The 12,324-nt window shown below is 44.4% G+C and overlaps 1 protein-coding gene across 1 annotated transcript in view; it reads right to left on the reverse strand.

The window, feature by feature from the left end:
* Positions 1-12,324, reverse strand: part of LOC124795920 (methyl farnesoate epoxidase-like) — a 188,375-nt gene that overhangs the window by 32,527 nt on the left and 143,524 nt on the right. The window contains exon 6 of the mRNA XM_047260001.1: positions 9,771-9,951. Coding sequence (XP_047115957.1) covers positions 9,771-9,951 — 181 coding nt within the window. The remainder of the gene's footprint in view (positions 1-9,770; positions 9,952-12,324) is intronic.

The raw sequence follows: 12,324 nt of genomic DNA on the forward strand, positions 1-12,324 counted from the left end.
ACACAACATTTCATCTGTTTGGAGATTTTTGCATTATCTGCGTTTTGTGTTGTCGTATTATCTACCTTTTTACTATTATTAAGGTTTTTCCCATAAAGATAGGTAACCTGGGTGACAAACTGAATAAGTCGTAACTATATCACTACTCTGTAAAGAACCACTGGAGACCAGGTGTCCCTTATTCCAAAACACTCAAAAAATATCCCATCAACAACCTCCGAAATTTTATCGGTGGCGTTCTGGCTCACCCAGTGTACTGTGTAAATGGCTTTCCGGATAACAGCCGGCCGCGGTGGTCTCGCGGTTCTAGGCGCGCAGTCCGGAACGGTGCGACTGCTACGGTCGCAGGTTCGAATCCTGCCTCGGGCATGGATGTTTGTGATGTCCTGAGGTTAGTTAGGTTTAAGTAGTTCTAAGTTCTAGGGGACTAATGACCACAGCAGTTGAGTCCCATAGTGCTCAGAGCCATTTGAACCATTTTTTTCCGGATAATGTCTGTAGTTTTATTAGGCAATTCAAAGAGAATACGGTTATTAACAAGAAGACGATGTCAGAAAATTGTTACGAATTGCAGATACACGCCCAGATGATCACTGACCGGTGCAAAGACTGGCAGCTGACCCTAAACAAAAGTGATTGTTGCGTGATGCCTGTAATCAGACGAAAGGGCGTGACACTATTTAATTCAACTATTGTCAATCAGTCACTGATGTCAATTACAGCCTTCAAATCCCTAGGAATAAATCTTCTGAATGGGTAGCTGCGTAGTAGCGTAATAAGTATTAATTTCATTTGGTGATTAGTCACATGATTCCATAAGAGGAACGACAAGCGCTTCAGGAGACGATGACATGAAAATTTTAAAATTAGGAAGTTTTCCAAGAATCGTAAGTAACCATTGGCCTATTATCATTGAGTTTTATACTTATTTTTAAACAAAAATATCCTTAAATATTTTTATGTCAATTCTTTCAGGACCATTTCACTTATGATCTTCGGAAGCAACAATGACATATCAAAAATTTTCTAAATATGTATTACATTGATTTGTTTTTATGATATGTTTCACTTCGTCTAGGATCCTTATAGTCCTGCGGAAAGTACAGTGTGTCTAATCGAATATAACACTATTCCTCGTCTTTAAGTGTCTGTGTCTCCGTAAACGTGCTGAAAAATGCACGCATGTTTAAGCCAACTTTTCATCTCCAAACTATCCGTTCAAGACCCTCCAGAAATGTCTACTATTCCTGCAAAAACACCTTGTCTTTTAAAGAGATACAACTCTTTACCACATCTATCTTTCCCTTTATCAACTACGTTGGGTCTGGAATGATATAAGAACCATTCTTCTGTCAAGGGGGGTGTTTTATCGGTTTTGCTTCTGCAATTATTAACGAACCAGTAGTCACTACAATGATGTCAAACCATTGTGAGTTCCACATTCAGATAATGTGTGTTGAGAACACTGGGGGAACGCAGCGGTGCTGCCAGGGGCAAGATTCCAGTGGGAGTGATTTTCCTTTTTTTCCATAACCCGTCATCATTGTCGATTGCCTATACGTGTCGCATAAATGGCTGTCATGAGTGATTGTACAGTATATTATTTGTGTCGCTGTCAATTTGAATGGAGAGGGAGAATGTGAAATCAGGCGCTGGTATACAGTCTACCCTCTCGATTAGTACTTTCTCAAGGCCTCCGTTTCACAGACAACGCCAACGACAGTGTCGTATGCCCAAGAAATGCAGAGATGTTTGAGATTTAATCGAGGACATTGGTTGAATGTCTAGTCATCAGGAATTTAAAATACCAACAATCACATATAGCCACCTCCGCGTAGGAGGCTGGTTCTATGAAAAAATAGGCGTACACGATGATCTACATTTCCACATATAGCAGCTCTATCCTAAACACGATAGGCTGCAGGCCTGCCCTTTACTGTAATGTGCACCTTAATTCTCTCTCAACTCGTTGTCCACAAACGTCTTTGGGGTACCTTCATTTTTCCTTGATTTTTTGTTCTGAAGCTATTCGTAGGTTAAGAGTTAAGAGGGGCGCTCAGCAAGTAGCGTAATACATTTTTTTTTTTTTTTCTGAAAGGAAGTTGGTTTTATTCAGGATTCAAATACACCATATTATTCTCCTCTCTCTTGGCTACAAAATCCCGCTTTTGAACATAATCACCTTTAGGTGCGATGGCCTTATTCCATGTTAGTGAGAAGCCCTGCACGTCCGCATGATGCCTTTCTACTGATCGACGTCGGAACAACCCTCTTGTTGCATTAATCCCCCCTCCCCCCGCCCACCGTCATCCTCATATAATGCTTCGCGCGAAGTGGGCCAAAAATATTAAAGTCGAGAGGTGCGAGATGGGGGCTATAGGGTGGATGAGAAAGAACAGTACAATGAACTTTTATGAGCTCCTCTCAGGTGCGCAGGTTGGTTGGTTGGTTGTTTTGGGGAAGGAGACCAGACAGCGTGGTCATCGGTCTCATCGGATTAGGGAAGGATGGGGAAGGAAGTCGGCCGTGCCTTTTCAGAGGAACCAACCCGGCATTTGCCTGGAGTGATTTAGGGAAATCACGGAAAACCTAAATCAGGATGGCCGGACGCGGGATTGAACCGTCGTCCTCCCGAATGCGAGTCCAGTGTCTAACCACTGCGCCACCTCGCTCGGTCAGGTGCGCAGGTCTTGCAGTGTTACGGAGAAGGAGAAGTTCATCTGCATTTTTGTGGCGACGAACACGCTGAAATCGCTTCATCATTTCATTGTGATCCTTCTACCACCTCGAATGAGAGGGTCCGCACGTTCCAAAATTATAGGAGTCACGGCTGCGTGCGGCTGACCGTCACGCTGGAGATGGGAGAGCTCTGCACGATCTTATTGCTATGATTGCAGACGCCTCGTCCAACGATTCACAATTCTTTTGTTCACTGCCAGGTCTCCCCAGACACTCTGCAGGCACCTATGACTATCTGCGTACTCTGACCGCCCGGTTAGCCGCGCGGTCTAACACGCTGCTTCCGGAGCAGGACGGCGTGCCAGTCCCCGGCAGGAATCCGTCCAGCGGATTAGTGTCGAGGTCCGGTGTGCCCGCCAGTCTGTGGATGGTTTTTAAGGTGGTTTTCCATCTGCCTCGACGAATGCGGCTAGTCTCCCTTATTCCGCCTCAGTTACTCAGTTACACTATGTCAGCAATTACTGCGCCAACAATGTCTCCACGTACGCGTACACCATAGTTACTCTACCAGGCAAACATTTGGGGTTACACTCGTCTGGTGCGAGACGTTCTCGCGGGGGGGGGGGGGGGGGGGGGGCACTGGAAGCCGATAACCGCACAGTAACTCTGGGTTCGGTGTGGGGCGGCGGCGGGGTGAGTGGACTGCTGTAGCCTGTTGTGCGGTTGTGAACCACTGAGGGCTACGGCGTTGTTTCTAAGTCCCCGGTTCAATACACACAATCTGCGTACTCTGGTTTCCCGCCAACAGAAGCCCAATGACAGCTCCCTGCTTAGAACACACTTCTGTTACAGATGCTATTTTGAAGGCTACGTTCAACCGAAATCGGTGGAGAACAGAAAATCGTTACGTTATTTATTGAACGCACCTCGCATTTTTCGTGTACATCAATCTTTTTATAATGCATAATGATATATACTGAAGAGTCAAAAAAACTGGCATCCCTGCCTAATATCGTGTAGGGCGCTTGCGAGCACACAGAAGTGCCACAACACGACGTGGCATGGACTCGACTATTGCCTGAATTAATGCTGGAGGGAATTGACATCGTGAGTCCTGCAGGGCTGTTCATAACCTGTACGAGGGGGTGGAAATCTCTTCCGAAAAGCACGTTGCAAGGCAACCCAGATATGCTCAATAATGTGGAGTCTAGTGGTCAGGAGAGTGTTCCTGCAGCCACCCTGTCCCAATTCTGGATGTGTGGGATGTCGCATTGTCCTGCTGGAATTTCGCAAGTCCGTCGGAATGCACAACGGACGTGAACGGATGCAGGTGATCAGACAGCATGCTTACGCATGTGTCACCTGTCAGAATCGTAACTAGACATATCAGGCGTACCGTATCACACGAAGTGCACACACCCCCACAAAATTACAGAGCCTCGACCAGCTTGAACAGACTCTGATGACATGCAGGGCCTGTAGGTTCATGAGGCTGTCTCCATACACGTACACGTCCATCCGCTCGATACAATTTGAAACGAGACTCGTACGACCAGGGGACATGTTTCCAGTCATCAACAGTCCAATGTCGGTGTTGACGGGCGCAGGTGAGGCGTGAAGACGGCCGGAGTGGCCGTGAGGTTCTAGGCGCTACAGTCTGGAGCCGAGCGACCGCTACGGTCACAGGTTCGAATCCTGCCTCGGGCATGGATGTGTGTGATGTCCTTAGGTTAGTTATGTTTAATTAGTTCTACGTTGTAGGCGACTGATGACCTCAGAAGTTAAGTCGCATAGTGCTCAGAGTCATTTGAACCATTTTTGAGGCGTAAAGCTTTGTGTCGTCCAGCCATCAAGGGCTCCGAAAGCCCATATCGATGATGTTTCGTTGAATGGTTCTCATGCTGACGCTTGTTCATGGCGCAGCCTTGAAATCTGCAGCAATCTGAACGATTCTCTTTATTCGTCGTTTGCCCCGTTCTTGCACGATGTTTTTCCTGCTGCAACGATGTCGGAGATTTGATGCTTTACCACATTCCTGACAATCACGGTACACTCGTGAAATCCCCAACTGATCGCTACCTCGGAGATGCTGTGTCCCATCACTCATGCACCGAGTATAATACCACGTTCATACTAATTTAAATCTTTATATACTGGTTTTGTAGCAGCAGTAACCGATCTAACAACTGCGCCAGCCATTTGTTGTCCTATGTAGGCGTTGCCGACTGCAGCGCCGTATTCTAATTTTAATTTGAATGAGCAGGACTATGCCAGTTTCTTTGGCACTTCAATGTATTTCAAGTCTCTCTTTCTGTTGCCACGTATATTAACGGATTCTGGAAGCGTGGAATGCCGAACGTAACTAGCAATATTTCTTATGTGTATCTGCTAGCATGAACTTCAGCAGTAACACTTCTTTCACAGATCACGATATGGCGAGAGGTTTTTCTTCGACAATAGCTGTCTGAACTGTCTTTACACGTCTTAATCCCCTACTAATTTCAGACCGCTGTAGAGAATAACCTTGAATAATATTTGGAAGCTAAGCATGAAATGAGATGAAAGAAACAGGAGCTGCAGTAAATGACCGTCAAGATTTCCGCACAAAGCAAACTTAAGCTACATCTATAGCAAAGCAGTAGGCCTACTCCTTACTTCCACTAGGCGTACGTTTGCGCTTGCGTTGTGAACAGTGTGTAGTCTCTTGGTAACATCTACAACATAACGCCTAAACGATGCCATATGGACATTATTTTGCAGAATACAACATTCGAACATTTCTGGAGACAGACGACATCTCAGCAGCACTGGAAGCGCCTCAGAGACTCAGGTCAGCAGTTTGGCAATGATCGTCTTCGGCCAGTACCAGATCGACCGGAAATGCGCACTTCAGAAGAGGCCTGGTATCTGGCCTTAAATGCACGATAAAAACCTGGAATGTAAGCAATAGAAATGCCTGCAAGGTTCACAGTTGTCTCATGAGCTGTAATTTCTCGACCAACTGATCATCACAAGCTCACAGCAGTTCGCCCGTGTGTTCATCCCGTGGTGCACTTCCCGCTCTCAGAAATAGACAGGCTCAGTAATTTTAGGATCAAGAACATAAATGTCGTGCGAGGCGAAGGCTATTGGCATTGTATAACTTATTACAGAAGTTGCGTGGAACTATGAAAAAAATAAGCAAAATATACGAACTGAGTAGTCGGTGTGTAAGATAGGTAACAGCAAGGATGCTGCGAGATCAGAAGCGGCGTGGTCCCGTAGTTAGCGTGAGTAGCTCCGGAACGCGAGAACCTTGGTTCATGTCTTCTCCCTAGTGAAAAGTTTAACTTTTTATTTTCAGACAATTATTTTGCGAAGCTGCACAGGTACACAGAGGAGTATTGTGTACGTGATTGTGTGTCAATTATCAAATTTCAGGCACTCACACATAATCAACTTCGCTCTCAAAAATTCCAGGACACGTTCAGATTTGCTTGGAGATATGTAGGATTTGAAGGTCTACACACGGAGAAATTTGAAAACGTTAAAAACATATGTTTTGACAGAGCACAGGCAAAACTGTGCGACTGTGAAACTGTTGCATGCATTTGTTGCAGTTTATGTGACAAACTCTTATGTTTTCATCACTTTTTTGGGAGTGATTATCACATCTACAAGAAAACCTAAATCGGGCAAGGTAGAAGAATCTTTTTACCCATTCGCCAAGTGTACAAGTTAGGTGGTTCGAAAACATATTCCTGTCATGTGACACACATGCCGTCACCAGTGTCGTATAGAATATATCAGACGTGTTTTCCTGTGGAAGAATCGGTTGACCTATGACCTTGCGATCAAATGTTTTCGGTTCCCATTGGAGAGGCACGTCCTTTCGTCTACTAATCGCACGGTTTTGCGGTGCGGTCGCAAAACACAGACACTAAACCTATTACACTGAACAGAGGCGTCAAGGCGTCAATGAACGAACGGACAGATCATAACTTTGCGAAAATAAACTTTTCACTCGAGGGAAGACTTGAGCTAAGGACCTCTCGTTCCGCAGCTGCTCACGCTAACCACGGAACCACTGTGCTCCTGAGACATTATCATTGATGTAGCCTATCTTGCGCATGGATTACTCTATTTGTATATTTTGCTTATTTTTTTCGTAGTTCCACAGAACTTCTTCCTGTTTTCTCGATTGATCTGTGTTTAGTTTTTCAAGGCCTATCCACTGTGCCAACTTATAAGTAAATCTGAGGGGGGTGCCATGGGGAGGTTCCCTTGTCAGTGAAACTCTGTCACGGACCATTCAAGCCTGTGACGATATTTGCTGCCCCTCATTGAATAAAGTTCGAAAGTCATAATTCGTATAGATCCCCCACACCTGAGAAATATTCTGGGATATGTCGCAAAAATATTTTATAAGGGGCATGTCCGAAAGAAAGGACACCACACATTCATGTAACTGATACGCCTCAATGGGCTACGAGTACACAACCGTCAGTTCAGATGCACATTTACCAAGTGTAGAAGTATGAAACCGGAATTTCCCTACAGGTGGTGGTAGTCGTCACAGTAGGGCCCCGTGAGACCGTGTCTGCTGCGCCATCTGCTTCCTCTAACGGCTGACGACGAATATCAACACACAGTGCCTACGAACTACGATTTGCTAACAGCATTGGTTTTTAGTTATCATTCGAAGAAAACAGCTGCAGAATCGCATCGAATTCTTGTCGAACCTTTCGGCGAACATGCTCTTGGGAAAACACAGTGTTTCGAGAGGTTCAAAAAATTCAAAAGTGGTGATTTTGACGTCAAAAACGACGAGTGCGGGAAACCACAGAAAAGATTCGAAGACAACAAATTGCAGGCCTTATTGGGTGAAGATTATACTCAAACTCAACAGGACCTCGCGGAACAACTGAATGTGACGCAGAAAGCAGTTTCTCTTCGGTTGACTGCTACGGCAAAGGTGCAGAAAATGGGTAAATGGGTTCCGCACGAACTGAATGAAAGACAGTAAGCAAATCGAAAGACCACTTGCTCCCCAAGTGGCTAAGATGAACGATCAAGAAAGAATGGACAACCCAAATAAGAATTCTAGTAATATCTTATGCAGAATAAGATCAATAGAGGAATCACTGCATTGTAAAATATGCAAGAAGAGAGGTAAAGAAAAACAGATTATAATGAAAAAATGGAAGATCACCCTATTGGTAACACAGAACAGAAAATTGAAATTATGCATGGAAATAAATCTCTTAGATAACTGTGCAACAAAGATATTGTGGACATGGAAATAGAAGACCGAGCAGCGAGACGCCTTTAAAAAATTAATTTTGTAAACAGCTGTTGCTTGCTAGTTATCTGTATAGTTAAAACAAAACATTCTAACGAAAAAAAAAGAGAACGACGCACTGCGTAGGAATTATCCGAATGGGACGGAGATCGGTAGCTGTGACGTACTTGTAAGGCAAACAAATGATTACAGTGTCAGAAAAAGTGGTTGATTTATTCAAGACAAAAAAATTCGCAAATTGAGCAAGTCAGTAACGCACTGGACCACCTCTGGCCATCATGTAAGCAGTTATTCGGCTTGGCAGTGAATGATAAAGTTGCTGGATGTCATCCTAAGGGATATTGTGCCAAATTATATCCAATTGGTGCTTTATATACTCAAAATTCCGAGCTGGTTGGAGGGCCCTGCCAATAATGCTTCAAACTTTCTCAGTTAGGGAGGGATCCGGCGACCGCGCTGGCCAAGGTAAGATTTGGCAAGCACTAGACAAGCAGTAGAAACTGCGAGCGGGCATTATTTTGCTGAAATGTAAGCCCAGGATGATTTGCCATGAATCTTCTTTTTAATTATTCTTAAATACCAAATTCATTTGTACTTCACTTCCCTATTCCACTATATTATTTGTAATGGTTTTAAAATGCTGCACCACAAGAAATAATAATTGTTAACATACAGGAAGAACATAGAGCCCGCCTCCACGTGGCGGGACACGGGCAACGGTGTGAGTGGGGTCGGGAAACGGGGTGGTGTCTTAATAGCCACTCTGGGCCCCGAACCCAATCACAGCGGCCAAGTGGCATATAACGACTCATCATAAGCAACCAGAGGGTGGGTAAGAAAACATAGCAGCCAGTGAAAAAAAATGGGGTATAGAATATTTTGGACATACCACTGTGCAGTAATGGTGCCATGGATGATAACTGAAGAAGTCCTGCTATGAAATGAAATGGCACCACAGACTACACTCCCAGTTCAGTTGTAGGGCCATGTGGCGGGCAACACGTCTGCAGACCGTCTCATTGGCTGGACTAGAATTGTCTTCAGTGACGAGTCCCGCTTCGAGATGAGCCCCGATGACCAGCAAAGAAGTGTCTGGAGACAGCCCAGACAGCGATGAGATACCAACCTGACTGTCATCCAACAATGTCCGACAAGGAGTGCCATTTCTTCTCATAGGAGGACCCCTTTGGTTGTCATCTGCTGCCCTTCAAAGCATGGCGGTGCATCGACTATATTACACACCCATTTTGCTGCCCTTCATGGAAAGCCATCCTGGCTAATATTTCAGCAAAATAATGCCTGCCCGCACACGGCGAGATTTTCTACTGCATCTCTTCGTGCATGCCAAACTCTACAGTGGCCAGCAAGGTCTCCGGATATCTCTCCAACTGAGAACGGTTGGAGCTTTTTTGGCAGGGCCTTCTAACCATCTCATGTGTTTGGCGATCCTACTCGCCAATTGGACATAATTTGTCATAATATTCATCAGCAGGACATAAGGGGTAGGGGTGGACCAACGGGGTATTGGCTTGCTCAATTTATGATCCATTTTTTCTGAAATTGTTGTCATTTGTTGATTCATATATGTACATCACATCTACTGATTCATGTCCCATTTGGGCAATTCCTTCGTGGGTCATTGTTCCTTTCTTTTGTCTTGGAATGTGTGTTAATATTAGTGTTTCGTAAACTGTTTGTGAATATTAAGATTAGTTGGTTAGATGTATCACTAAATTACAAACATCATCTAGCTGTCAAGTTTTAACAATTTTCTCCCATAAGTTCATCAGTATAAAGTTGATCTAAGTACCTGTCTTTGTCTTCGAGAGTTGGGAGTCTGTCAGTACCAACTGCTTCTTTTATCTCTTTGTGCACTCGTTCCTGGACGTCAGGATGCCGTAACATCATGAGGAAAGCAAATCGAAGAGAGTTGCTTGTCGTTTCTGCACCAGCGGTAAACATGTCGTAACACAGCATGAGGAGCTGGCTCTCTGGAAAACATAGAAAGTACATCAAACGGACAGCGAAACGATTATCTAAGATACGCAAATAGGTTTTTCGCTTTTTGTATACTCATTAATGTGTGTGGGCTCGATTCAAGGGAAGCAGGGCTCGAAGCAACAACACTTATGAAAATAACCCGAGTAACTTTACCGCGAAATAAAATCAGAGCAGTCACAAAAACAAAGGGATGCAGGTCGAAAGTGAACATCTTCTTTGAAAATCTGCCAAATCAAAATCTACTTCTGGGTAACACTCAGTACCGTACTGCTTCACCCAATGCATTGCAAAATGCTCTGATCTATTTTGGTACGTTATCAACGAAGCTCTCGAGACCATTGATGAATACAGCTGATTTCCTCCAGGGAGGGGCTGGTGGGTAGGGGATATTAAGTTCACGGGGGAGGGAGGGGGAAAAGCTTACAGGCTTCAGATTTTATTGATAACATACTAAATAAATAACAATGTTACTACTATGTAAAACTTCCCTTCATCTCTGATACTTAATTAAATAGTGTGAGAACTAGGTAGTTGTAGCAAAATTAATTATCTTAAGGAATAAAATTATGAGAATCAATAAAACAATATTATTTTATAGAATAACGTAGGCCTACATTTACTAAAAAGTCGAGTGTTCTTTACAGTATATCTGTCGTTATCAATGAAAATTTCTGTAGGTTTCTCATCCCCAGTGTATTTGCTGAGATACACTGATGAACCAACACGTTATGTCCACCTACTTTAAAGATGGTTGCTTCACTTCTGGAACGAAATTCAGCACTGATTCTACGTGCCATGGGTTATAGAAGCACTTGATAGGTTTCCATACTTGACAGGTTTGCAGAAGTGTGCAGCAGCAGATGTTACTCACAGGTCACACACTTGCCGTAATTTGCGTGCGGTTGGTTCTAGGGCGTGGAGCTGACGCCCGATAGCGTCCCATTTGGGTTGCATCGGATTCAGATAAGTTGAATTTGATGACCAAAACATCAACGTGAATTCACTATCATGCTCTTGAAACCACAGCAGCACCATTATGGCTTTGTGACCCGGACAGTTATCGTGTTGGAATATCTCATTGCTGTTTAGCAAGATATCAAGGATATGGGGTTACGGTGGTCCCTAATAATGTTCACTTAGTTCACAGGTATCATGGCGCCTTCGATTATTACCGCAGCTCCCATGGAATCCCAGATGAATGTCCCCATAACTTAGTACTGCTTTCAAAGGTCTGCGTCCGTGGCCCGCTGCATGTTTCGAGCTGTCATTCGTCTGGATGACAGCACATCTGAGCTCGAACTTCGACCTGGTTTAAAAATAAATGGGACTCCTCCGAGCAGGCGACACGATTCCATTTATCCCCGGTGCATCTTGATGACCCTGTGCATACTGTAATCATAACTGACTATATTATTGGGTGAACATAGGAACACGGACGTGTCCTGTGCTGCGGAACACTATGTTCATCACTCTTCACTGAACGGTGTGTTCCAAAACACTTGTGCTTGCGCCAGCACAATACTCTGTCATCAGCTCTGCAACACACCACCGCCTGTCCTGCTCCAGAGAGCGGGCAAGCCTCCGATCCCTATATTCTGTGGTGGTGTATGGATGATGAGGTTTGGACGTCCTACTTCTCGTCGCCGACTCCTGGTTTCAACGTTCTTCAACCTCTTTCCATAGACGCACACCACCGCAGCACGCGAACAGCTTCGCCGTTTCCGAGATGCTCGCTCCCAGGCACTGGACCGCAACATCTGGCTTTTGTCAGTCACTTAAGTCGGCTAGTTTGCGCATTTGCGCAACTTATCGTCGCTAGAGTGATTCCCCATTTATCTCTGCCCCACTCACATATTTTTCTTACCGTGTCAAGTGCCTTCTGCGCGACCAGGCAGCACACGACCTCGTGATGGACAGTATTCATAATGTTTTGCCCATCAGTGTATGTGGACCTTTCACTCTGGAATTAACCCATTTTTCCAGATTACTATAGCTTTTTAATACTATGTTACGAATTAGAGATTCCTATTTTGTTGTGTGGGGGGGCGTTGTTCAATACTAAGGAAATACACACACGAATTGAAAAAGACATTACTTCGCGATTAACATTTTGGACGTTTAATCTCTGTAATTTTCAATTTTAAAGTCCAAAGGCTTTAGCACGCATCTTTGAAATGGCGTTCTTTTACAGGTTTTCGGTGCTTCCAGTAGCTTTTCTAAATTTAGTGAAATGTACTTACTACACACCGTGTTTTTTGCAGACTTTTGACACCGTTTCTGAATGCGTATAGCACAATTTGCACCCCGATCGTGGTCAAAGTACAGCCGATTGTACATACATTCCCATTTTTTGCCGGTAATAA

This window comes from Schistocerca piceifrons, chromosome 4 (assembly GCF_021461385.2).
Source record: "Schistocerca piceifrons isolate TAMUIC-IGC-003096 chromosome 4, iqSchPice1.1, whole genome shotgun sequence".
NCBI classification, from domain to species: domain Eukaryota; kingdom Metazoa; phylum Arthropoda; class Insecta; order Orthoptera; family Acrididae; genus Schistocerca; species Schistocerca piceifrons.